A 27,473-nucleotide genomic window follows, 5' to 3' on the forward strand; every position below is an offset into this window, starting at 1 on the left:
CTTTTACGCTGGATATATCTTGCTCTGGCTCTAGCTTTTTTAAAATTTATGAGGTTGATGGAAATGGGATACTTTCGGAAGAGATTCCAAGCCTTATTCTTCTCTCTTTTGGCTATCCTGCATTCTTCATTCCACCATGCTGTGTCATGTTTATGATGTTTTCCAGATGACCGAGGAACTGTAGCTTCAGCTGCTATTAAAATTTGGTTTGTGACATGAGCTGTAGCATTGTCTATGGGCTGAGTGGTGATTATTTGTTCATCTATTGCTGCAATTGTTTTATATTTAGTCCAGTTAGCTTTATGGAATCTCCATCTTTTTTGGCCATCGTGATGTGCAACATCATTTGTTAGTATTTTGCAGACCACAGGAAAATGGTCGCTATTCAGTGGATTCTTCAATATTGACCATTCAATCAATGGGTATAGGACAGGTGAACATATGGATACGTCAATTGCGGAGGCTGTTCCAGTGGGCAAATGGATGTATGTCTCAGTACCAGTATTAAGGAGAGAGAGATTTTGCTCTTCCAGTAATTTCTCAATCAATTTACCACGTTTGTCTTGATGACTGGATCCCCACATGGGATGGTGACTATTTAAATCTCCCATGATACAGACCGGGGGTGGTAGCTGGGTTACTAATGCTTCTAGGTCTGAATATGCATACTCTTGATTTGGGGGAAGGTAGAGTGAGACCAGTGAGAAAGTAAACTGGATTGAGACTCGTACTGCAACTGCTTCCAAAGATGTTTGTAGTTGGAGGCGTTTACACGGAATTTTGGAGTCAATTAGAATTGCCACTCCACCATGAGCTCCACAGGAAAGGCATCGGTCTTGTCTATAGGTACCGTAACGGTTCACTGCTGTGTTTACTTGTGGAGTTAGGTTAGTTTCTTGAAGACATATACCTACAGGGTGATATTTATCGATTAGGTTGCGAATGTCATCAATGTTGCTGCGGAAACCTCGACAATTCCACTGTATTATTGTGCGCATTATATTGGCTTTGTAGTTGTATTTGTTTCTGACTTTTTACGAGTAGGGGTTTGCTTGGATCGCTCAGGCTTTTTCTCTTTTCTGGGAAAGATTGGGCGAACTTCCATCTCTTCCTCAGCATGTATCTCTAAGATTGGTTCTTCTGGGACTTCTTTTTCACATGTATCCATATGATCATGGACAGGGAGTTTGTCATCTATATCTATGTTTTTAGTATTTATGGTTGGCCGTGACGTGGAAGGCATTGTTGGAGGAATTGTAACAGGTGTATTTATGGCTTGATTAGAAGTTGAGATTGAAGATGATTTTGCTGATGGAGCTAGGATTGAGCAAGCCCAATCAGAAATAGAGATGTTTGGGGGAATTGTAACGTTGGTTTGAACTGAAGTGGTAGTGGTGGTGACAGCAGTTATTTGTTTATGCTGTTGGACAGTTGCTGCATATGAGCGTGTTATTGTAATTGGTGATATTTGTTTCTTTGCCTCAGGGTAGGAGACTTTGTGCTCGGTTTTATACTTCTGAATCATTTTTTCTTTTTTCCATGTTTCACAGTCTTTGGAGTAAGCGGAATGGTTGCCTCTACAGTTTGGACACTGTAGGATTTGTGCAGAACATTCGGTATGGGTATGGTCTTTAGATCCACATGAAGCACATACAGCAATCCCTCGACATACTGTCTGTGAATGCCCAAATTTTTCACATTTATAACATCTGATTGGGTTCGGTATATATGGTCGGACATGACAGTTCAAGTATCCGGCTTTTACAGATGTTGGTGGATTTGGCAAGTTGAAAGTTAGTATAATGTTTCTGGTTGGAAGCAGTGAACCATCCTTTTTAATTAGTATTCTTTTTACCTGAATAACATTTTGTTCTGAAAGCTCTTGTTTGATTTCTTCCTCGGATACATGTAAAAGATCCCATTCTGTTATAACTCCTTTTGAGTAGTTTAAGGTGGCATGAGGTGATACTTCTATGGGAGTTCCTCCAAGTGTTTTCAATTTAAGTAGCTTGTCAGAATGCTTGGATTGAGTTGTTTCAACAAGCAGGTCACCTGATTTTAGTCTGCGAACCATTTTTGGTGAGCCAGCGATGTTCCCTAAACTTTTCTGAATCAGAAAAGGAGAAAGCTTGCTGACTGGCTGGTCAGTCAAAGAATGTATTATGAAGAAATGAGGCCAGATATTCTGGTCTGTATCCTTCTTTTGTCTCTTAGCAAAGGAAGGGGTATAATCTTCCTGCTCTCTAGAACGTGATGGGGCATTGAGCCCGCAAGAGTCAGTGTTGGTATAGTCCATTGTTGCTCCTTTTAGCCCTTGGCAGAGAGACTTTTCTGCCAAGATTTCCGGCCCCGCCACGGGGAGGCAGGAGCAGTGCCTGGTGTGACCAAGCGAAGATTAGTAGGGATTAATAATATACTATGAGAAAAAAGAAAGGTGGCTTTCCTTCCTTGCTCTGTACAGGGACTTTTGTTACGAGAGCTGTTATAAAATGAATAGATTTTTTAACGATAAGAACAAAAAGGAACTGTAAATCGCTTTCTGGAAATCGCACGGGAAGTACTGATAAATCGCTTAGTCACAATCGCTTGGCACCCGGGGCCCCATAGACTGGAGATGTGCAAATGTAACCCCAATTCACAAAGGAGGATCAAAGGCTGACACAAGTAATTATAGACCTGTTAGTTTAACTTCTGTTCCAGGTAAATTAATGGAGGCACTGGTTAAAGAAGCACTGCAGGATCATCTAGACAAGAATTCAGTTATAGCTCAGACGCAGCTTGGTTTTGTTAAGGGCAGGTCTTGCCTGACCAATTTGATTGGATACTATGATGTAGTCACAAAAGAACTGGATGCAGGGAATAACTTTGATATTATATATTTGGATCTTAGAAAGGCTTTTGATACTACTGCACATGGAAGACTGCTGCACAAATTGGAGCAGTGTGGCATTGGAGGCAAATTGCTGCTATGGATAAGGGGATGGTTGAGTGGCAGAAGACAGAGAGTGGTAATCAGTGGACACTGCACAACGTGGACTAATGTTATTAGTGGAGTTCCTCGGGGTTCAGTGTTGGGTCCGTTGTTGTTTTCGGTGTTTATGAATGATATTGATGATGGGATATCAAGTTTAATGTCCAAATTTGCAGATGATACAAAGGTTGGCAGGGTTGTTAAGAACACCACTGACGTTATGCTGTTGCAACAGGATCTGGAAAGGTTGAACAGATGGGCTGAGAGGTGGCAAATGAAGTTTAACATTGACAAATGTAAAGTACTACATATGGGAAACAGTAACCCCAGAGCAACGTATCAACTCTGCGGTACTACACTGACAGTGGTGGAGAATGAAAAGGACCTGGGGTAATTGTGCAGCTCGTCTGCACTGCTCAGAGAACTTCATATCTGCCTGCCTTGTCAATGATATACAGGAATTTTTCTAGCAGGGATAAGGAGGTGATTATTCCCTTGTATAAGGCAATGGTTAGGCCACATCTTGAGTACTGTATACAGGTCTGGAGGCCTCATTTCAAGAAGGATGTAGAGCTGCTGGAACGGGTACAGAGAAGGGTAACAAGATTAGTGAATGGAACAAAGGGTTGCTCTTACGAAGAAAGGCTTAAGTTTTGCAAATTACAGAGTCTGGAGACTAGGCACCGGCGAGGTGATCTGATAGAGGTGTATAAGGCTTTGAATGGTTTGAGCATGCTCAATGCCAATGGGATTGTTCATCTTGCTCAGAATAATCAGCTCAGAGGGCATAAATTCAAATTGAGGAAGGACGGATGTCGGATAGATGTGCGGAAATTTGCCTTTGGCCAGCGGGTGGTTGGTTGGTGGAACCGACTTCCATCACTTGTTGTTGAAGTTGATAGCCTAAACAAATTTAAGGCTCAACTGGACAGGTATTTCGAGCGAACGGAGGGGTGAAATGGGAGTGGTGTGTTTTTTTTTTTTTTTTTTTGGCTGATGCTGAATAAGCTTGCTTTCTTGCATCATATGCCTATGCTAATGCTAAAGGTGGATGCTTTGGTGTTTCTCACTTCCATCAATTTAGAAGGTACTTGACAGATACCACCCTATAGAAACAAGCAAGGTAATGGGTGACGTATGTGACAAATGTCTCTGCTTTCAGTACAATTTAAGTCATAAGTGGCACTAAAGGGATGAGCAGTAATATGCATCAACCTGTGGTACCTCTTAGTACAGCATGATGAATGCTATTACCACAGTCTCAGGCAACATTCAACATCACCTTCTGACTGCTTAGTTCTTGCCAGAGTATTGTCAATTGTATTGTCAGGGAGGCAATTATCCCTTTGTATAAGGCAATGGTCAGGCCACACCTTGAGTACTGTATATAGGTCTGGAGGCCTCATTTTAGGAAATATGTAGAGTTGCTAGAACGAATACAGAGAAGGGCAACAAGATTAGTGAGAGGAACAAAGGGGTGCACTTACGAAGAAAGGCTTAAGTTCTGCAAGTTGCAGCATCTGGAGACTAGGCACCTGCAAGGTGACCTGACTGAGGTGTAAAAAGTTACAGCTGACAGTTACAGGCTCCGCAAAAACGATAAGTGTTTGCCTTTTATTTACATGATTGTTATTTTATATTGTACTTAATACGTAGTCATATAGTTATAGTTACGCTGGTTATTTTTTATTTTTAATTTAGATAAACAGTTTTTGTGGATTTTACTTACGATAGGTAAAACCGTTATTTCGTTCCATTTTGTAGCCATTGTTTTTGGATATAGTGGTAGGGAATTCAAATTTTTTAATTGAGGTAGCTAGGTAGCTCTAACGCATAATTATATAGTAATACGCTTCACTGTTTCTATTTAATAGTTTTTATTCAAATACTATTGATATTTAATTTATTGATTTTATTAATTTAAACTACCATGCCCCAGACTACAGCAGCAAAGCAACGGGCACAAAGTGGCAGGAGTGCTGTGAATCGGGGGAGAACTGAGGGGGGCAATTCTCCAACGCATCACAGCCTAAAAAAATGTGCAACTTGTGAAATGTTTGCCGAACTCTCTGGAACGGAACATGATATTGCCATGGGGGATGTCTTTGTGTGTGCGCGATGTAAGGAGTGTAAGGAAATCAGGCGACAACTCAGCGTTGTTATGGGCCTATATGAGAGTTTGAAGGACAGGGTGGATGCCCTCGAAAGATCTAAATTGAGGGGCCCATCAGGCTCTCAGCTGCCCAACTCAACGCCAGAGCTCACTCCTGGGCATCAGGCAACACAGCGGCAATCTCCAAAGCAGAATGCGCTGGTCCCAAAGGAACTAGTTATTGTTGGTGACTCTATTGTCAGGGAGACGGGGAATATATTTTGTAAAAAGGATAGGTGGAACAGGACCAGGGTATGTCTGCCAGGAGCAAAGGTTGATGACGTTGTAGAGCGGATATCATCTTTCAAGGGCACAAAAGGTGATATAGTTGTACACGTTGGCACTAATGATATTAAGAGTAGGAGACCGGCGGAATTATTCAACAAGTACAGGTCACTGTTGAAATAAAGCCGTGAAATAGGGTTGAATTTGAAAGTGTCTGCAATTCTGCCCAGACACGATAGGAGGGAGTATATGATGAGAGCCTTGTCGATCAATTCGGCCCTGGAAAGATTGTGCAAGGCTCAAGGGGTAGAATTTTTTTCAGACTGGACTGTACTTTTGTTAACAGGAGAGATTGCTTCTACAGGGATGGGATACACTTAAATAGAAAGGGTGCAAGAATATTTGCTGATGCTATCGAGGTAGTGTTAGGTGGGTTGGAAAACTGCTAGTTTGGGGGGATACAAAGACTAATAGTTTAACAGTAACCGCAGGCAGAGGTGAAGGTGATTCTTGCACAACTTCTATTAGAATAAGAAGCGACCTGGAGCGAGGGGTGTTGGGGGTTTCAGGGACGGATGGCAGTCATCATGGAATAGTTGGGTATATGGGATGTGTTAGGGTAACAAGGAATAGGCATAGGAGCATGTATGCTTGCATGTATACCAATGCTAGAAGTATAGTAAATAAATTTGATGAATTTGAAGTGTTGGTCAAGACATCAAAGGCGGATATTGTTGGGATAGCAGAGACGTGGTGTCACAAAGATATAAGGAATGCAGAGCTGGAATTTGGGGAGTACAATGTGTACAGAAAGGATAGACAGGACAGAAAGGGAGGGGGTGTTATGCTGTTAATTAAGAAAAACATAAAATCAAAGGAAGTGCACCCAGTTAATATAGATGAACAGTGCTCTGTTGAGTCAGTTTGGTGTGAGATAAGCACTGCGAAAGGAAAAATAAGAGTAGGAGTGTGTTATAGGCCTAATGACTTGAATGAGTACAATGAACAATTGTACAGAGAAATAGAGTGGGCCAGTAAATCAGAATGTCTTATAATGGGGGATTTTAACTTCCCAGATATTGACTGGAACTTGTGGGTTGGTCACTCACACACTAGTCAGACTTTTGTGGAGTTATTGGATGATTGTTTTCTGCAGCAGCATGTTTGAGAGGCAACCAGAGAAAGTAACACTCTTGATCTGGTTATCAGCAGTGATCATTCGTGTATTAAGAATTTGCAGATAAAGGAACCACTAGGTGGCAGTGATCACAGTGTGCTGAAGTGGGATTTACTCAAAGAGGTAACTACCGTCAGGGGTAAAGGAAAGGGTTTTTGCTTCCGTAAAGGGGAGTACAGTGGTCTCAGACAGTTTTTAAATTCTGTACAGTGGGATCAACTGACGATGTTACAAACAGTAAATTCTAAGTGGGAAGCATTCAAAGAATTAATCGTGGAAGCGACTAGACTTTATAGACCGATTAAGAAATATCGTTCAAGGTTTAGGCCTAAATGGTTATCAAATGAACTAATGAGACTCGTGACAGAGAAGAAAAATGCATGGGATGCATATAAATTATCAGGTGACGCAGAAGCCTGTGGCAGATATAAGCTAGTCTGTAATCAGGTCACAAAGGAGGTTCTGCAGGCGAAGGCGGATTACGAGAAATCTTTGGCAAAAGATGCTAAGAAAAACAGCAAGGATTTCTTTACTTATATAAACTCTAAAAGGAAGGGGATGAATATGATTGGTCCACTTGACATCGATGGTTCGACTGTTGATGATCCTGCTCAGATAGCAAACAAACTGAATGAGTATTTTGCATCTACATTCACACGTGAGGAATTATTACAATTTGAAAATGGAAGAAGGTTATCAAATTGTAGCAGTGTGCTTAATGATTTTGTAATAACTGAGAGCAAAGTGGAGGAGAAATTGTTGAAGTTAAACATAAGAAAGGCACCTGGGGTGGATGGGATCTATCCAGTTATTTTAAAGGAGGCGGCAAAGCAACTAAGCAAACCCTTAGCCATAATTATGAGAGCATCCTTGGACTCAGGGGAGGTTCCCACGGACTGGAGATGTGCAAATGTGTCCCCAATTCACAAAGGTGGATCGAAGGGTGACACGAGTAATTACAGACCAGTTAGTTTTTACTTCTGTTCCGGGTAAAATAATGGAGTCGCTGGTTAAAGATGCATTGCAGGATCATCTAGACAAGACTGCAGCAATAATTCAAACACAGCATGGGTTTGTTAAGGGAAAGTCTTGTCTGACAAATTTGATTGGTTATTATGATGTGGTCACAAAGGAACTGGATGCAAAAAATAATTTTGATATCATATACTTGGATTTCAGGAAAGCTTTTGACACTGTTGCGCATGGAAGACTACTGTACAAATTGGAGCAGAATGGTATTAAGGGTAAGTTGCTACAATGGATAAAAGGATGGTTAAGTGGGAGAAGACAGAGGGTGGTAATCAATGGGTGCTGCTCTTCGTGGACTAATGTTATTAGTGGAGTCCCACAGGGTTTGGTGTTGGGTCCACTGTTGTTTTGTGTATTTATCAATGATATTGATGAAGGTACATCAGGCTTAATGTCGAAGTTTGCAGATGACACAAAGGTTGGCAGGGTTGTTAATGACAGTGATGGCAGTGTGCTACTGCAACAGGATCTAGATAATTTGGGCAGATGGGCTAAGAAGTGGCAACTGAAGTTCAACCTTGACAAATGCAAAGTACTGCATATGGGTAGAAGTAACCCCAGAGAGACGTACCAACTGTGTGGTACTACACTTAAGGTGGTAGAAAATGAAAAAGATCTGGGAGTAATTGTGCAGTCAGATATGAAGTTTTCTGAGCAATGTAGACAGGCTGCTAGGGCAGGTCATGGGGTTTTTGTCAATGATATATAGGAATTTTGCTAGCAGGGAAAAGGAGGTGATTGTCCCTCTGTATAAGGCAATGGTCAGGCCACGCCTTGAGTACTGCGTACAGGTCTGGAGGCCTCATTTTATGAAGGATGTAGATTTGCTTGAGCGTGTACAGAGAAGAGCAACACGATTGGTGAGGGGAATGAAGGGATTCTCTTACCAAGAGAGGCTTAAGTTCTGCAAATTGCAGTGGCTGGAGACTAGGCACCTGTGCGGTGATCTGATTGAGGTCTATAAGGCCTTGAATGGGTTGAGCACGCTGAATTCTGATGGGATCCTTCCACTTGTTCAGATTACCAACCTACGGGGACATAAGTTCAAATTAAGAAAGGACAGATGTAGAATAGATGTGTGGAAATTTGCCTTTAGCCAGCGGGTGGTTAATTGCTGGAACAAACTTCCATCTGTCGTTGTAGAAGTTGATAGGTTAAATAAATTTAAGGAGGAACTGGACAGGCATTTGGAGGGAATGGTGTGATTTTTTTTTTTTTTTTTTTTGGCTGATGCTGCATAAGCTCCTACACTTGCTTTCTTGCATCATGTGCCACTACTACTACTACTACTACTATAAGGCCTTGAATGGTTTGAGCAGGCTCAATGTTGACAGGATACTTCTGCTTGCTCAGATTAAGAACCTGTGTGGCATAAATTCAAATTGAGGAAAGACAGTTGTAGAAGAGATGTGTGGAAGTTTGCCTTTAGCCAGCGGGTAGTTGATTGCTGGAACAGACTTCCATCTGTTGTTGTGGAAGTTGATAGCTTAAATAAATTTAAGGCTGAACTAGACAACCATTTGGAGTGACCGGATGAATTTTCGGCACCTCCGTAGCCAGGTGGGCAGGAGCAGCAGTGCGTAGCACACGCTTCTTGATTAGATCGGGGTTTGAGCCCGTGAGCCACCAAATATGGAGGATGCGGAAAGGTCAGGGAATGATTACCACATATCCCCGGAGCAATATGGCCTTAGTTGCTAATGCTCCTAAAAACCAAATAACAACTGGATGAATGAAATGGGAAGGATTTTTTTTTTTTTGTCTGATGCTGTATAAGCTTGCTTTCTTGCATCATATGCTTCAACTAATGCTAATTGAGGGGACTCTTTGTCACAAGTCCATGTTTCATTATACAATGATGAAATGTAAAAAAGCATCTTCTTTCTCTGTACTAATGATCCAAAGTACACCCTTGCAAGTTTTTATTGGTGGCACTTTTGTTCTTCTCAAGTGGAGGAAGCCAGCATTATATGCCTTTGTACATGGGCAGAATATCTTTCAAAACACATAATACCCACCTCTGATCAGAAGCAGATCTAAGAAATGGGGCCCTGTCAGCAAACCAAAACAGCGCTCCATGTTCTGCATGAAATACCAACCCAAGTTTATATATAATGATGGATGATATCAACACACATTTTGATGTGTGTTGAAAAGTAAATTATCAAAAGTAAATTACTTCTTTGAAAAGTAAATTATGGTCTTTGGACCATAATTTACTTTTCAAAGAAGCATTTTTGCATTTATTAAAACAAACAAAAAAGTTAACATGTATTATATAACTGATTTGTTAAAATTCTTTTAATGAACAAGAGGTCAACATAATTCTATATGTTTATATAGTACAAAGGAAACATGCATCACATGAAGCTATAAAGTACTTCCTCACTGAACAAAAGAATAGAATTATCTCCTTGTTTTAGACTCCCCAGAGCCTTGGCAGTAGAAATGCCTATGATTAAGTCAGAATCATCCTTCTGGTTTAGTCTGCTATGGTAATCAATTTCCAAAATGAAAGATTTGAAAACTGTTGGTAATATAAATTTATACATAACATTCTCTGATATATCTATTAGTAATGACCCCAATACCTGGATGTGAGGTACAGTGGACTGAAGAGCTGTGTCTGAATTTTCAGACATTGCCATAATATTTAAAAAAAAAAAACAAGCAAAATTCTTTATTCAAGAAAAACATGAACATATTTTCCACGTGAGGGAGGATAAAATTAGTATATGGCTAATACTACAAAAAAAAAAAAAAACCCCCAATAGATAAGAAAATACAAATTATGCACTTCTCTCTTCACATAGGTGACTATTTAGTTGAACCTTGAATTTGTTCATACTGTCAGCCTCAATTAACTGTGGAGGCTGACTGTTCCAGTATTAGCAACTCGCTGGGTACAAGAAAACTTCCTACCATCTAGTCTAAACCTCTTACCATGTAATTTGAATTTATGGCCACTAGTTCTGGAATTCTTAACAGTGAAAATTTTGTCTTCATTTTACTAACCCATCTCAAAGCCTTATAAACCTCAATCAGGTCCCCTCTAAGGTGCCTGGTTACCAAGCTCTATAGCCCACATAATCTGAGTCTTTTCTCGTATGGTCGCCCTTTTGTCGATTTCACTGTGTGAGTTGCTAGTCTTTGGACCTTTCAAGAATCTCAGTGCTTTTTTTTAGATGAAGTCTTCATACTTGGATAAAGTACTTCATATGTGGTCTTACAATTGCCTTATACAGAGGGATTATGACTTCCCTATCTCTACAGAATAATGTTCGATAAATTATTGATAGGACACAATGGGCTTTTCTGGCTGCTTGTTTACACTGCTCAGAAAAAATGTCATATCTGCCCACATCATAACTCACAGATCTCTTTTTAATTCAACCACACCAAGTGTATAATTTATTCTGGAGTTGCTATTCCCCAAGTGTAAGACTTGCACTTTACTGCTTTCTGACCATCCTTGAGGCCTGTTCAAATCATCATGAGAGGAGTGCTGCTTGGCACTGATCATTAACAACGCTCTCAATCTTTACATCCTTTATCTTTCTGTCAATGTTGTTTATGAAAATGAGAAACAACAGTGGCCCAAGACCCAATCCTTGGGAGAATTCACTTCTGTCATTAAACCAATCTGAAGAATATGCACTGAGCACAGCCCTCTGTCTTCTGCCCTCCAGCCATCCTGCAATCCATCTTAGAAAATTTCTAGTAATCCCATATTCCAGCTTCTACAGGAAACTATTGTGAGAGACTGAATCAAATGCTTTGCTAAAATCCAAATAAACTACACTGAAATTGTTCCCTACATCCACCTCATGAGTAACTGTGCCAAAATAGCTTACTAAGTTGGTTAAACATGATTGATTTCCCTTAACAAGACCATTGCATGTCCTTCAGAATGCCATTTCTTTATAAATATCCCTAGATTGCATTCTTAATCACTGCTGAAAGATTTTCCCTAATACTGAAGTCAGAATAACTGGTCTATAGTTACCAATTTCAATCTTAGAACTGCTTTTATGAATTGGTGATGCATTGACACTTCTCCACTCCAAAGGAATCTCTCCCAAGTCCAGAGATGCCCTCATAATTAACCTCAATTGTTCAATGCACTTGCTGACTGCCTCCCTCAAAATTATTGGATATATGCCATCAACTTCAAGAGCTTTACTTACCTTTAGGCTTGAAAGTTTTTCTAATAAACAGTCATCTGTAATTTCGAAATCACCAATTTCATATGGCTCAGCTTCACTCACACAGCCTCTCCTCATCATAAACGGCCTTTCGTCATTAAAGACGTGAAGTACCTATTCAATTCATCAGCAACATCAACTGGGTTATCTAAGGCTTTCCCATACCCAGTACGCAGTTTCCAATCTGATTTGTTTTATTCTTCTCTGTATTCACATACACGAAAAATTCCTTGCCCCCATTCTTTACTCTCTTAGCCAGAGATTTCTCATATGAAGCTTTGACCTCCCTAACCTTATCTGTGGTACTGTTACAAATCAACTTATAGCTATTGTAGGCTTCAGTACTTTTCATTGCTCTGTAACTTTCTCATGCTATCATTTTTTAGATTAAACAGCTCTGTATTCATCCATTTTGGCATCCTCCTTGTGCAATATTTTCTTACTATATATATCTAGTATATATAGTATATATGCATTCATGCCCACTGTGGTTTTTGCTTTAAAGGTATTCCATAATTCAAGTGTATTTTCCCTCCCTCTGCAATCCACCCAATTAGATGCCATATAGTGCCTTAAACTGTCATAGTCCCCTCTTCTGAAATTAAAACCCATGCCTTTAACTACTGCAACATCTTTCTTCATCTTCCAACTAAGAACTGCGTGATAACTACTGCTAATGGTTCCTGTACTTTAGGCCCTGTGATATCATCTGATTCTTGAGTAATTATGAAATCAAGCATATTTTCACCCCTAGTACTGTCTCTAACATGCTGGTACAAAGAGTAATCATCTAGTTTATTTAAAAATTTTGTTCCCATGGTGAGTTTCCCTCCCACTTATTAGAATCAATTTAGGAGCAGATTAAAGTCACCCATAATAAGACATTCATGCTTGCTTGTGCATTCCACCTGCGTGCAAAGACTCTTGTCATACTCTTCACAATCTTCTGGTCTGTAGATTACTCCCACTCTCATTATACTTTTCTTCCAACTAGCTCACACCACACAGATTGTGGGCAAATTCAATGTGTAGCTGAATGATCAGGAGCATAAGTGCAGTAGCACACTCTTTGAGTGGACCAGGATTCAAGCCTGTGACTACTAAATATGATTAAAATTTGTATTGATTGATTTATTGTAAACACCACTGGCCTGGTGGTCATGCTGGAGTATAAACAAGAACATTTAAATATAATTAAAAATACTTCACTAAACAAACACATCTAATGTAGTAATAATACTATGCTCCAGTTATGCTATGAAGTTTATGTTATTAATTATATATAAATTAGACTGTGTATTTTAGTGCAATTGCATCATTTATACACAGCTAATTATGGATTAGCAAATTTGGAATAGCGGCATCGTTTAAGTTACATTTCATATTGTGAATACCTTCACGATGAGTTGCCATGACATTGCACTACTTCAAATAAGTAACGCTTCACCCGAAGGAGAAGACTGTTGTTACTTATTCTCAGTGGATACCACCACCCAGATGGTACCATTTCAGGGCTATTTTGTATTTGTGTGGGATAATAACTCAACTATCCAGTTGTCCCTATTAGACTTAGAAAAGCAAAAAGATAGAGGGAAAGTAATAGTAGGAGTGGAAGAGGAAAAGAAATGGTGTAGAAGAATGAAAGGGACAGTAACTCCTTCAACTCACACCACTCAAAAGCTCATAAACTCCTCGAATAGGCAACGCTTCCCCAGTGGAGAAGGCTGTTGTTACCTATTCTTGGAAACTCCGGACATCATCAAGCTCCCCCTAGCGGCACCGTTTCAGGGCTATTTGGCCCTTCTTCGGTGGGTGGGTAGGTACCCGAGCCGTTTCAGGGCTATTTGGCCCTTCTTCTGTGGGTGGGTAGGTACCCAAGTGATGTAATGATGACAAAACAGTTGTGAAGTATATTTCCACAATATGAGAGATGCCTGGTGGTGTATGATATAAGTTAAGACTAATGCATTAAGGGCTTAAGCCTCAAGCTGCAAAAGAGATTAGACTATGTGTATTTTAGTGCAATTGCATCATTTATACACAACTAATTATAGATTAGCAAATTTGCAATAGCGGCATCTTTTAAGTTACATCTCATATTGTGAATACCTTCACGACAAGTTGCCATGACATTGCACTACTTCGAATAAGTAACGCTTCACCCGAAGGAGAAGACTATTGTTACTTATTCTCAGTGGATACCACCACCCAGACGGCACCGTTTCAGGGCTATTTGGCCCTTCTTCGGTGGGTGGGTAGGTACCCAAGTGATGTAATGATGACAAAACAGTTGTGAAGTATATTTCCACAATATGATACCACCCAAATGCACCCACTGATTCCTCAGTGGATACCACCCAAACGGTGCCGTCTGGGTGGTATCCATTGAGAATAAGTAACAACAGTCTTCTCCTTCGGGTGAAGTGTTACTTATTCGAAGTAGTGCAATGTCACGGCAACTCGTCGTGAAGGTATTCACAGTATGAGATGTAACTTAAATGATGACGTTATTGCAAATTTGCTAATCTATAATTAGTTGTGTATAAACAATGCAATTGCACTAAAATACACATAGTCTAATCTCTTTCACAGCTTGAGGCTTAAGCCCTTAATGCATTAGAGTCTTATATATAAATTAAAATCCGGATGTTCTTATTGATGCACCAGTTATGCTAATGCTACTAGGTTTGCATTATATGCATTAGGCTATACCATTATGCTTGAAAGTCATAAGTTAATTATAACAAAATTATTCAACTAACTAAAGCCAACCTAAGTGAGTCCTAACTTTAGAGCTACCTATTTACCACAATTAAAACAAAATTTGAATTCACCTCAGGGCCGGCTATAAGCATGTTCAACTGGTTCTGTTGAACAGGGCCATATGCTCAGTTGGTCTAAATAATAATATCATCCGTGTGTTTTTCCACATTTCTATCAATGAGCCTACCGCCATCTTAATGTCTAGTTACCCATATTATCTTCACTCCAAGAGCACTTGCGCGAGTTGACTTGAAAATTGCTAGAAGTAGAGCATGTACGTCTTTCTCAATATGTATGTTTTGTTTGATGTCGAACATAGGACATTATTTTAATATGTACTTTTTATGTTATACTAATTTTCAACAATATCTGTATTGTTTTTAATTTCTGGAGGTAAGGAAATAGCACATAGGGCTCACAAGTAATTCCTTAACAGGGCCCCGCAAATTTTGGGGCCAGCCCCAATTCCCCCTACTGCTCACTCTATAATTATAACAATGGCAACAGATTTGAATGATACAAAGGTTCTTCATATACAAATCCAAGGGGCTCACATCTGGTGAGTATTGGCTTGGCAAACCCAAGGTCCCGAGCTGGATATCATCATTCTTTCCTTCTACTTCTGACTCTCTCTCTCTCTCTCTCTCTCTCTCTCTCTCTCTCTCTCTCTCTCTCTCTCTCTCTCTCTCTCTCTCTCTCAGGGTAACTCAGAAATTTTTTTTGGCTGGTGCAGCATAAGCATCAGGTTTCCTTGCACCATATGGCTAATAATAATAATAATAACAAATAATATATTAAGTAGTAAACTACAAAATCTTAAGTGTGACTAGGACTATAAAGGTACTTATAGAATACGAATTAATATGACAATTAGGTCAATAAAATGAAAAATTCTTCAAAAACTTATCGTTTCTTGGAGCTGAAAATTCTTTGACTAGCATGTGGATCTACTTATGTTTTAATGATATGGATGATCAGAATGAAAGTTTGTTCATTTACTGAAAATATTTCTTGCTTTTGTCACCCAGCATTGCCGTTTCGATTTGAATTAATGCAATAGCAAAAGTCTTACAGTTACACAGCCATAAAAACAAAGTATCAGAGCAATTTTGTGTGATTTTTTTACATGGCAAAGAATAGTTTGAATGAAAAATAAATTATACTTATCTCCATATATGAGATATAGCTTTTTTTTTTTTTTTTTTTTAATTATTATTCTGGGATAAGTGTCCTATATCTGGCACAGCTCTTGAGAAAGCAATATTCACAAATAATTCAATACTCAGATAAGCTGAGTTCTCAATATCTTTTTCAAGAGCATAATATTAGGAGAATTAATCTGAAACATTTTAGAAGGATAGTATGCAAGGGTATAATTATTTTGCGATATTTAATACAAAACTACATAGTAGATCATTTGTTTAGCATATGTTGTACTCTGTGCTAAATGTTCATAAGCCCTTGAAGTCTATATCATTAAATTCAGTTAGATTCGTGTTTTAAAAATATAGCACTTATATGTGCACTTAAAAAAAAAAAAAAAAAAAAAACATAACTAACCGAAATCTGGAGGAAAAGTAAATATCCACAAAATTATAAAAACACACATTTTCTGGAAATCAGGGAAAACTAGAAAATCGTGCCAGATATATTTTTATCAGTATTATACATTAAGAATAAAGTTTAGCCTGTGCACCCACTAACAGTGCTGTAATAGTCTGCATAAATTCACATCTTCATCTTTACTTACCTGTGCTGCACAAAAGGGAAAATCAAATGCATATCCATATTTAAGCATTAATGCCCAGTTCAGTTGTCTATATCCAAAATACAATTTCAAAAATTTTTACCATTTTTGACAGTATTTCATCAGTCAACTGACTGGATTTTTTTTTTTTTTTTTTTTTGACCAATCAAAAGACTAGTCTTGTAAAAAATATATGTATAAGTACAATGGAAGAACAGAACAGAGCTTTAATATACTACACATTTCTTGATACTGAGGTACAAATACAAATATTTTTTCATGGCAGTGGGGCATAGAAGTATTTATACCTTATTTATGCCTAATATTGATTTTCATATACTAACTTTTATTTCCAGGGCTGATACTTTCTGCTTCAGTTCAGCTACTGCCTGTGTATGCTCTGCAGAACGAATTCTGGTCATCATTTGTTCTTCTTTTAGCTTTCAACAAAAAGATAAACAATAAAAAGATAAATTAGGCATTTAAATCATGTGAACCACAAAGATAAGTACACTACAGAAACTTTTCATACCAATAATCTATTTTTTATTAATAGGAAAAGAAAAGAATTTCGTAGATTTCAGAATTTTTCTGCCATTTACAACATAAGCAGGAAAGGTGGAGTTGCCAACTTCTGCAAGCTACTATAAGATACTATTCTGTTAATGGGAGAGGAGTCTGTTTTTCTTTCTAACTAAAGTACTGGGGATGCTAGATGAGACGGCTGGATTTAAACATTGCAATTTTTCTTAATTATGTGTGCCTTCATTAGATGAACTGCCGACCGGGCTAGCTGGGTAGGTAAAGTGCCTGCCCAGCAACCCAAAGGTCGCAGGTTCGATTCCCGCCTCGGGCTGGATATCACGATGGTGCCGAACCAACCGGTTGGTTGGATATCCCGGCCATGATACACGAAGGAAGCAAGAAAAAACTGGTTCCTTCGTGTATTGATCACATCATACGAAATAAAAATAAAAAATAAATTAGATGAACTCAATTAAATTTGTTTTTAAATATATGCATGATGTCTTCTGCTTTGGAGGTATATGTTACCTATCAATTGCAGCCACAATCCTCATCGTCTCTCATAGTAAATTTAACCTGGCAGATATGGTGCTACCTATGTATATACATAGCACATTCTGATATGACACGTATCATATGTTATAAAAAACAGCTCATAATAGAAATGCACACAATAGCATGCATATTTTTATATAACAGTCGAGGATAGGGATTTGTGAAGACGATAAACAGTCTACTTATCCCATTTCAGACTTATTTTTATCAAAACATATTTTACTATGATTATTAAATTACATCTTAAAACTCAAATGTTATTAAAAAATTTATTAAAATAAAACATATACATGTATAGGTAGCAAGGAAGTGGGAGAGGAATCTTCTTGTATTGTGCTAGTTTTTTTAAAAGAATGAATGCAAGGTCAGCTACCTAGCTTGCTTGCTTTTTTTTTTTTTATTCTTCTTCTTTTAAAATAAATCTGTAATTGCCCATCAGATCAACCAGTTTTATTTTGAACATACATCTTTTGACATCCAGGTCTATATCAGAAACCATTTTTGGCAAAACTTTAAAAGTCCATTTGTATTATGATATTTAATGTTTTCCATTTAACATGTTTCCTGCCACTTAAATGTGCCATAATTTTTGGAATGTGAAAAAAAATCAACAGTCCGCCATCTCTAGCATTCTGAAATTTCATACATAATGGTTGAAAATTCATTGCTAAGTGTGAACACTTACTTTTGGACTGAGATGTAAATCAGAACAAATCTTAAAATTTTATAAAAAATTGATTCCTGTATGATTATTGATTTACTAACATCAACACAAGTAAAAAACAAATAAAACTGTGTGCCAAGTCTATATATATAAAAAAAAAAAAAAAAAGTCAAGCATTACTGCAAAGCATTCAATCAGTGGGCCAATAATAAGTAGTTTTAATGTCCTGTGCCTTTATATGTACGGCATTCATTGGTTGACCACTTGTATGCATTATGGCACAGTGCAGCACATCACTCCTATGCCATTTTACACATATATGCTTAAAGGTGGCAAACATGTTAACCGAAACATCTGGTTTTGCACTCATTGTTTATTTACAGTAAGGGTAGTAAGTATTATGTACACACAGTTTATGTATATAAATTTTTACTCACAAAATATATAAAAAATAAAAACATACAACACAGGTTCACAGACAACCATGAACTGAAATGGTACACTGGTGAGTAACATGGCAGCTTATAAGGTTTCATGCACATAATGGTGGAAGAGGCATCAAATAAATAGGCACATAAATTAAAGGTGCATTGTAAGATGGTGTGTTATAGAGGATGAGCTGTATGTGAGTAGTGTAACCACTATGGTGATGTAATCAAAACACTGTTACATTACATTGGTGATTGGTCTAATGTACCCCAAATTTTTTATTTCTGAAAAATGTTTTTTGGATTTTTTGAATTCTACTTGTACTATATTTGGATTTCAGGAAAGCTTTTGACACTGTTGCGCATGGAAGGCTATTGTACAAATTGGAGCAGAATGGTATTAAGGGTAAGTTGCTACAATGGATAAAAGGATGGTTGAGTGGGAGAAGAGAGAGGGTGGTAATCAATGGGTGCTGCTCTTCGTGGACTAATGTTATTAGTGGAGTCCCACAGGGTTCGGTGTTGAGTCCACTGTTGTTTTGTATATTTATCAATGATATTGATGAAGGTATATCAGGCTTAGTGTTGAAGTTTGCAGATGATACAAAGGTTGGCAGGGTTGTTAATGACAGTAATGGCAGTGTGCTACTGCAACAGGATCTAGATAATTTGGGCAGATGGGTTAAGAAGTGGCAACTGAAGTTTAACCTTGACAAATGCAAAGTACTGCATATGGGTAGACGTAACCCCAGAAAAATGTACCAACTGTGTGGTACTACATTTAAGGTGGTAGAAAATGAAAAAGACCTGGGAGTAATTGTGCAGTCAGATATGAAGTTTTCTGAGCAATGCAGACAGACTGCCAGGGCAGGTCATGGGGTTTTTGTCAATGATATATAGGAATTTTGCTAGCAGGGAAAAGGAAGTGATTGTCCCACTGTATAAGGCAATGGTCAGACCATGCCTTGAGTACTGCGTACAGGTCTGGAGGCTTCATTTTAGGAAGGATGTAGATTTACTTGAGCATGTACAGAGAAGGGCAACAAGATTGGTGAGGGGAATGAAGGGATCCTCTTATCAAGAGAGGCTTAAGTTCTGCAAATTGCAGTGGCTGGAAACTAGGCACCTGCGCGGTGATCTGATTGAGGTGTATCAGGCCTTGAATGGGTTGAGCACACTGAATTCTGATGGGATCCTTCCACTTGTTCAGATTACGAACCTAAGGGGGCATAAATTCAAATTAAGAAAAGACAGATGTAGAATAGATGTGCGGAAATTTGCCTTTAGCCAGCGGGTGGTTAATTGTTGGAACAAACTTCCATCTGTCGTGGAAGTTGATAGGTTAAATAAATTTAAGGAGGAACTGGACAGGCATTTGGAGGGAGTGGTGAGATTTTTTTTTTTGGCTGATGCTGCATTAGCTCATACACTTGCTTTCTTGCTTCACATTCCACTACTACTACTACTAACCAATGCTAGACCTTTTCTAATGGATTTCAGTACTGTACTTATTAAATGTAATTTACTTTTGGTGATATGAAAAATATTTATTTTTAATTGTGTTTTATATCTTTTTTTATAACAATTTGTTAATAACATAATTTTTAATAAAAATTTTTATAACAAATAAAACGTTAAAACAAAACTTTTATTACTTCTGCTGAACATAAAAAAATTATAAAATCCATTTCCTTTGTAACACTACATTCTCGATATCTTTTTTTCTGCATGCCCCCACTCTGTTCTGCTTCTAGCCATAATGCTCTTTTACTGGCCACCTTATAACCTGTCCAAACCATCTTAACCTGCATTTGTGCAATTTTTCTATTGTAAAGTTTATAGCCAACATCAAGTGCAAGTCTTAAAAATAACAGCATGTTGTATTTAACCATAAAATAAAAAAATAAAACAAGCAGCAAACATACCTTAGACTCCAAATCAGTTAACTTCCTCTTTTCCTCCTTTAGGTGGCTTGATAATTCTTTTTCTCTACCTATTGTCTCTTCACATCTTATTCTCATGTTGCTGATCTGTTCTGCCTGCCTTCTGATTTGGTTCAGACTTACCTGATTCTAAAAATATAAAAATATTTTTAGTCATTTTTTGTAGTAGTAATTGTAAACCTCTAATCATATAGAAAATTTTTAAATTAATATGAAGAGGAAATAATGCCATTAGTTTAGAACTAAATCATATTAATATGAGAATAACACTAGCCTGGATATAACCTTATCATTTACTAATATCATTCCACTCCAAATTATTTTATATTCTGAAAACATGGCTTTCAGAATACAAAAAAATATACTACTCTCATAAAAATATATCACTCTCACCCTACCAACCTATTCTTTCTCCTTTCGATCTTCTCTGATGCTTGCACTGCAGCAGATTTTGGGGATGTCTGAATGTAAGGTGGGATAAGGTATAATCTGTAGATATAAGTGGCTTGCAATTCCAATTTATATTTGGATATACACATAAGTAATGATCCCACCTGCCCAGACATGAAAGTGTATTTCGTGTCAAGTTGCTGTAATAAGTCATCAGCTTTAACGCTTTAGCCTTCCAAGTCAAAAGGCTATTTCAATATTATCATATTCTATTTTGTAAACCTAATGGCTATTATGATTGGTAAGCTAACTTAGCATCATAAAATGGTATCACTTGGCATTTAGGTCTAAATGTTGTTCAAGATTTAGGCCTAAATGGATGTCAGATGAACTAATTAGACATGTGACAGAGAAGAAAAATGCATGGGATACATATAAATTAACATGTGAAACAGACGCCTATGATAGATATAAGCTGGTCTGTAACCAAGTTACAAAGGAGGTTACGCAGGCGAAGGCAGATTACGAGAAATCTTTGGCAAAGGACGCAAAGAAAAACAGCAAAGAGTTCTTTACTTATGTAAACTCTAGAAGGAAGGGGATGAATCAGATTGGTCCACTTCATATATATTGATGGTTCAACTGTTGATGATCCTGCTCAGGTAGCTAACAAACTAAATGAATATTTGGCATCAACATTCACACATGAGGAGTTATTCAGGGAGGGGAATGCCAGAGGTGTATTCAACTCTGGCAGTAAGCTAGATAATCTTGTAATAACTGAGAGTAAACTGGAGGAGAAATTGTTGAAGATAAACACAAGAAAGGCACTCTTTGTTCACCACAATTTGTGCTAGTACTGAAGGTGGCAGTAAATTAAAATTTTTTACAACTAATAAGATTCACCTAATAAAAAAAGATTTTAATTACAAAATAATAATATATTAAAAAAACTTAAAATTTTAACACATTTAACAAATGAAAATAAAGAAAATGGGTAATCAATGAAAAAAAAAGAATAAATTTCCAAGCGAAGTTCAGAAACTCTAACAACTTTCCTCCTAGAAAGCCACCTTATTTCTCTATGAAGCAGCAATGTTGTGTGTTCACTGCCCATTTCTTTGAAAAGTAACTTAAACACTCTGCTATTAAGTGGCCTAGATTTAATGTGGTTCACTATCTTTGTAGCATCACACAACAGTTTTTAGGTCTCTTTCCATCGTTTTGGTGACATGTGCTTGTTGATGAAGCACACAGTAACTACTCGAACAAGACGGCGCCAACTCTTTGATATGCACCATCACCCCAGTCGTTTTTGTTTTTCCTGTTATTGCTCTGGGCCCTATCAGTCAACACATCAACCCAGTTTTTTCAACTGATTTCACATTCTATCATGTAACCATTCATGACATTAAACATTTCTTCTCCAGTCGTGTGACTTCAAGAGATTCACGGAGCAGCAAATCTTCCTCAATTCTGTTCTGGAACAAGTATCGTACAAATACAAGTAATACTGCTAGCCCTAAGACGTCTGTTGATTCGTCATTGCAAAAAAAAAAAAATTTAAGTTGTGACACCAATTGTTTTTCCATATTTGCTGACAGATCTTGAATACAATGTTTAAAAGTATTATTAGATATATATATATATATTTTTTTTTTAAAGATCAGACTGTATGTGCAGGAGTGGCACGAATGTCATGAACAGCTCTTATTAGTGACATACCTATCAATTGGAAAACAAAAAAAAAATTATTTAAAAAATCAGAAGTGAGTACACAGTTTAAACTTCACTTTTATTTTCAAAAATTATAACACAGATTTCAACATGTCAGGAACCTACAGTTTATATTTACCACTTTTTATCATTAATTTAATTTAACACACAAGGCAGAGCTCTTAGTGACATTGATTCTTCAAGGAAAAACATTTATTTGTTACCTTACATTAAATTTATTTCATAAATGAAAAATTGTTTAAATTTTTTTATTACAAGTGCTTAGTGTATATAGTAATTCCTTTATATAGCTGGCAACAACATCTGGTGGCACATGATGCACTTTCAACATGATACATGGCACATTTCAGGAAAAGTGTTAACACCCCTGGTTATTGCTTAGCATATTCCACTAGAAAACTCATCCTTTATTTCCTCCCCTGCAAAATGCCCTACTTTCTTCTAGAAATCTTTTTCTGTAAAAAATTACAGGGAATTATCATAATCATTTGTTGACCTTTTCGTGATCTCCAAGAATTGGTAATCCCTTGTACAAATCAATGAGTCACTAATGGGGAGAGAAAAACGCCCATATTTCTGCATTTTTTTGAGAACAGTAGTTTTAATCTGTTATAAATTTAAGTCCTGACAAAATGAATACAAGGCAGAAGAGGTTTTTGTACACTGTTGGCTTCAAATTGAAGGTGTTAAATTATACTAAAGGACATGGAAACAGAGCAGCTGAAAGACATTTCAGGCCTCCTTCAACCGAGAAAATGATAACCTTACTTAAGAATTTGCATTTCAAATAGATGAAATGATTTTTTTTTTTTAATTCTCCTTCTAAAATGTGGGTACATCAGTGTCCAGAAAATACAGTATCTAATTTAAGTACTATTCATTATGACTGCCTACTTTTTTTTCTGTACAATTCTGTTTTGCAGTTTTATAATAATAAAATAACAAAAAGGTTAAAAATAGGAAAATTAAAAAATAATAATAATATAAATGAATAAAAATTTTTAACCCAGAGATGTAAATTCCGAAAATGGGTGAGTGGATTTGGATATGATATTATCATATGCTCTATTTGTTATATAAACACATTCAAATATGATAATTTACCTGTGTTTCTAACTCCATAACTTTTTGCCTCAGTTCCTTTAACTCTGCAACTGCTTCTGCTTCAGACAACTTTGCCATTAACAGTTCTTCTTGTAATAAAGTAATAACACTTTTTGATTTCTTTTGGTTTCCAGAGTCATCAGACTGTAATTCTTCTAGATGTTTCTACCACAATTAAAGAGAGCAGAAGCTAAATTAACTAATTATGTAAGAACATAACAAGTTAGTAATCACATCATCATCTATATATATATATATATATATATCTTTCCTGTAGCTTGAAGCTTTTGCTAAAAACAAATATCTAGAAATGTAATAGAAAAAGATAAGTAACACCCAAAATAATTGTTGTTGTCGTTGTTGTTATTTGGTTTTAAGGAGCATTAGCAACTAAGGCTGTATTGTTCTGGGAATATGCGGTGGTCATTCCCTGACCTTTCCGCATTCTCCGTATTTGGTGGTGACGGGCTCGAACCCCCGTCTAATCAAGAAGCGTGTGCTACGCACTGCTGCTCCTTCCCACCTGGCTACAGAGGCACACCCAAAATAATTATGTAATTACTTTGGGTGTTACATTTTATTTTATTATTTAGTTTCAATAGCAAGTATTAGTTTTATAGCACCATTTCCATTTTCTCTCTACAACACATCATTTTATTTATACACACATTATTTGACACATACATTATGTCAAAACTATTAGCATTTACATAACAGTTGCACATTAAAACATATATACCATATTTACCTATATATTTTCCCCTCCATATTTTGCAAGTTTTTATTTTAATTTTGTGCTACTCCTTGAAGAAGCCATCAAAAACCCAATGCTAAGCTTTGAAGTATACTGTCATTTTAAGTGTGCATCTTTAAATGTGTTTTAAACATAGTTTAATTGGAATTTCAGTTTTGTAGGCTGTATTTATTGTTATAATGTTTCAGGTTTATCGTCTTTCTAAATACAGGTAAGCACATAATTATACATCCTGAAATTAGTTTAAATTCTCAAACTACTGCTTGCTAATATTATCAAACAGAAACTTTATCTTCCACTATGACACTGTCAATTAAATTAAACATAACTATTATCGTAAATTTTAGCATATACTTCTTGTTATCCAAGTGATATTTACAAAATGTTAAGCTTCTTTATAGAGATAACTCACCTCTAGAGATTTGCTGAGTAGACTTTCATGGGTTGTCTAAAAGATATGAGAAAACCATTAAGAAGCCTCCTTGAAGTGCACTTCAGGGAGGCTGTGCTTTTTAATGGTCTCCCCACCACCACAACACTCTTCTTCCCATGGAAATCCTCTAATCAGCAGATTTACACAGGTGATTATAAAGAAGTCTCTAAAATTTTGTATTAAACATAACTATAATATCAGTGGAGCAAAGAACAGTTTGTTTTATTATTATTAGCCATATGGTACAAGGAAGCCTGAGGTTGGCTTCCTTGGCTGCTGGACCAGCCAAAAAAAAAAAAAAAAGAGAGAGAGAGAGAGAGAGAGAGAGAGAGAGAGAGAGAAGTATCTGTAGCAACATTATTGTCGTCACCCCTCGACCATTTCATTCTGATTACCCAATTGTCCATGATAAAATATATAAAAATATTTTTTTTTTCTTCTTACGATAATATAAAAAATAGCAGAAGAAGGAAAAACACATCCAAGTTGACGTGAAAGCACCAAATTATGAAGCAGAATAAAGTGTGCATGCAACAGACATAATATTTAATGCCACCACATATTCTCACCTTTGACCTTCAGGCAATTTCAGAAATTTTGCTGTTTGAAGCACAAATTAAGAGCTAAAGAGATTATGGTTCAGCATTTGAGTAGCACTGAGAAGTATTAATACATACTGAGAAGTCACAGTAGTCAGCTGCTTTCTGTGTGTGTCCACAGCCAGTGAGCAAATGAAGGCATATTACCCACAAGGAAAATTAGATTCACGAGAGGACTGGAGATGTGCAAATGTTTCCCCAATTCACAAAGGGGGTTCACAAGGTGACGCAAATAATTATAGACCTGTTAGTTTAACTTCTGTTCCAGGGAAAATAATGGTTTGTTTGTTATTTGGAGCATTAGCAACTAAGGCCATATTGCTCCGGGATATGCGGTGGTCATTCCTTGACCTTTCTGCATCCTCTGTATTTGGTGGTGACGGGCTCGAACCCCGGTCTAATCAAGAAGCGTGTGCTACGCGCTGCTGCTCCTTCCCACCTGGCTACGGAGGCGCCAGGAAAATAACGGAGGCACTGGTTAAAGAAGCACTGCAGGATCATCTAGACAAGACTTCAGTTATAGTTCGGACACAGCATGGATTTGTTAAGGGGAAGCCTTGTCTGACCAATTTGATTGGATACTATGATGTGGTTCAAAGGAACTCGATGCAAAGAATAATTTTGATATTATATACTTGGATCTTATGAAGGCTTTTGATACTGTTGCACATGGAAGACTGCTGTACAAATTGGAGCAGTATGACACTAAGGGCAAGTTGCTGCAATGGATAAAGGGATGGTTGAGTGGGAGACAGCAGAGACTGGTAATAAATTGACAATGCTCTACTCTACATGGAGTAATGTTATTAGTGGAGTCCCCCCAGGGTTTGGTGCTGGGCCCATTGTTGTTTTGTGTATTTATTAATGATATCGATGAAGATATATCAGGCTTAATGCCCAAGTTTGCAGATGATACAAAGGTTAGCAGCATTGTTCATGATAGTAAAGATAGTACGCTACTGCAACAGGATCTGGAACAGTTAAGTAGATGGGCTGAGAAGCGGCAACTGAAGTTTAATATTGACAAATGCAGAGTACTGTATATGGGTAGCAATAACCCAAGAGAAATGTACCAACTGTGTGATACTACACTCAGGGAGGTGAAGTATGAAAAAGTTCTGGGGGTAATTGTACAGTCGGATATGAAGTTCTCTGAGCAGTGCAGAGAGGCTACCAGAGCAGCTCATGGAGTTTCCTCAATGATATACAGGAATTTTTCTAGCAGAGACGAGGAGGTGATTATACCTTTATATAAGTCAATGGTCATGTTGTGTGTTGTGTTGTTTGGTTTTTAGGAGCATTAGCAACTAAGGCCATATTGCTCCGGGGATATGCGGCGATCATTCTCTGACCTTTCCACATCCTCCGTATTTGGTGGGCACAGGCTCGAACCCCGGTCTAATCAAGAAGCTTGTGCTACGCACTGCTGCTCTTGCCCACCTGGCTAAAGAGGCACCTAGGCAATGGTCGGGCCACACCTTGAGTACTGCATATAGGTCTGAAGGCCCCATTTTAGGAAGGATGTAGAGTTGCTAGAACGAGTACATAGAAGGGCAACAAGATTGGTGAGAGGAACAAAGGGGTTCTCTTACCAGGAGAGGCTAAAATTCTGTACGTTGCAGCATCTGGAGACTAGGCACCTGCGAGATGATCTGATTGAGGTGTACAAGGACCTTGAATGATTTGAGTAGGCTCAATGCTGATGGGATACTTCTGCTTGCTCAGATTAAGAACCTATGGTGGCATAGATTCAAATTGAGGAAAGACAGTTGTAGAATAGATGTGTGGAAAATTGCCTTTAGTCAGTGGGTAGTTGATTGCTGGTACAAACTTCTATCTGTTGTTATGGAAGTTGATAGCTTAAATAAATTTAAGGCTGAACTAGACAAACATTTGGAGTGACCGGATCGGTGGAATTGGAAGGTTTTTTTTTTTAAATTTTATTTTTTTATTTTTTTGGCTGATGCTCTATAAGTTTGCTTTCTTGCATCATATGCCTCAACTAATGCTAATGCTAAAGTAAGAAATCCACCTGCATCACACTTGAAACCATCCTAAAAAATAGAGTGGAA

At 37.5% G+C, this 27,473-nt stretch overlaps 1 protein-coding gene across 2 annotated transcripts in view; it reads right to left on the minus strand.

The window, feature by feature from the left end:
• The window catches only part of LOC150089523 (ecotropic viral integration site 5 ortholog-like), a 338,392-nt gene that overhangs the window by 13,473 nt on the left and 297,446 nt on the right, over positions 1–27,473 (minus strand). For both annotated transcript variants that reach the window (XM_090368641.1, XM_090368642.1), the window contains 3 exons: positions 23,616–23,780; positions 20,367–20,513; positions 16,614–16,709 (listed from right to left, as the gene is read on the minus strand). In XM_090368641.1, the coding sequence (XP_090224767.1) occupies positions 16,614–16,709; positions 20,367–20,513; positions 23,616–23,780 (408 nt within the window). The remainder of the gene's footprint in view (positions 1–16,613; positions 16,710–20,366; positions 20,514–23,615; positions 23,781–27,473) is intronic.

This window comes from Mastigoproctus giganteus, chromosome 2, assembly GCF_048544385.1.
Source record: "Mastigoproctus giganteus isolate SK-2022 chromosome 2, ASM4854438v1, whole genome shotgun sequence".
In the NCBI taxonomy this organism is placed as follows: domain Eukaryota; kingdom Metazoa; phylum Arthropoda; class Arachnida; order Uropygi; family Thelyphonidae; genus Mastigoproctus; species Mastigoproctus giganteus.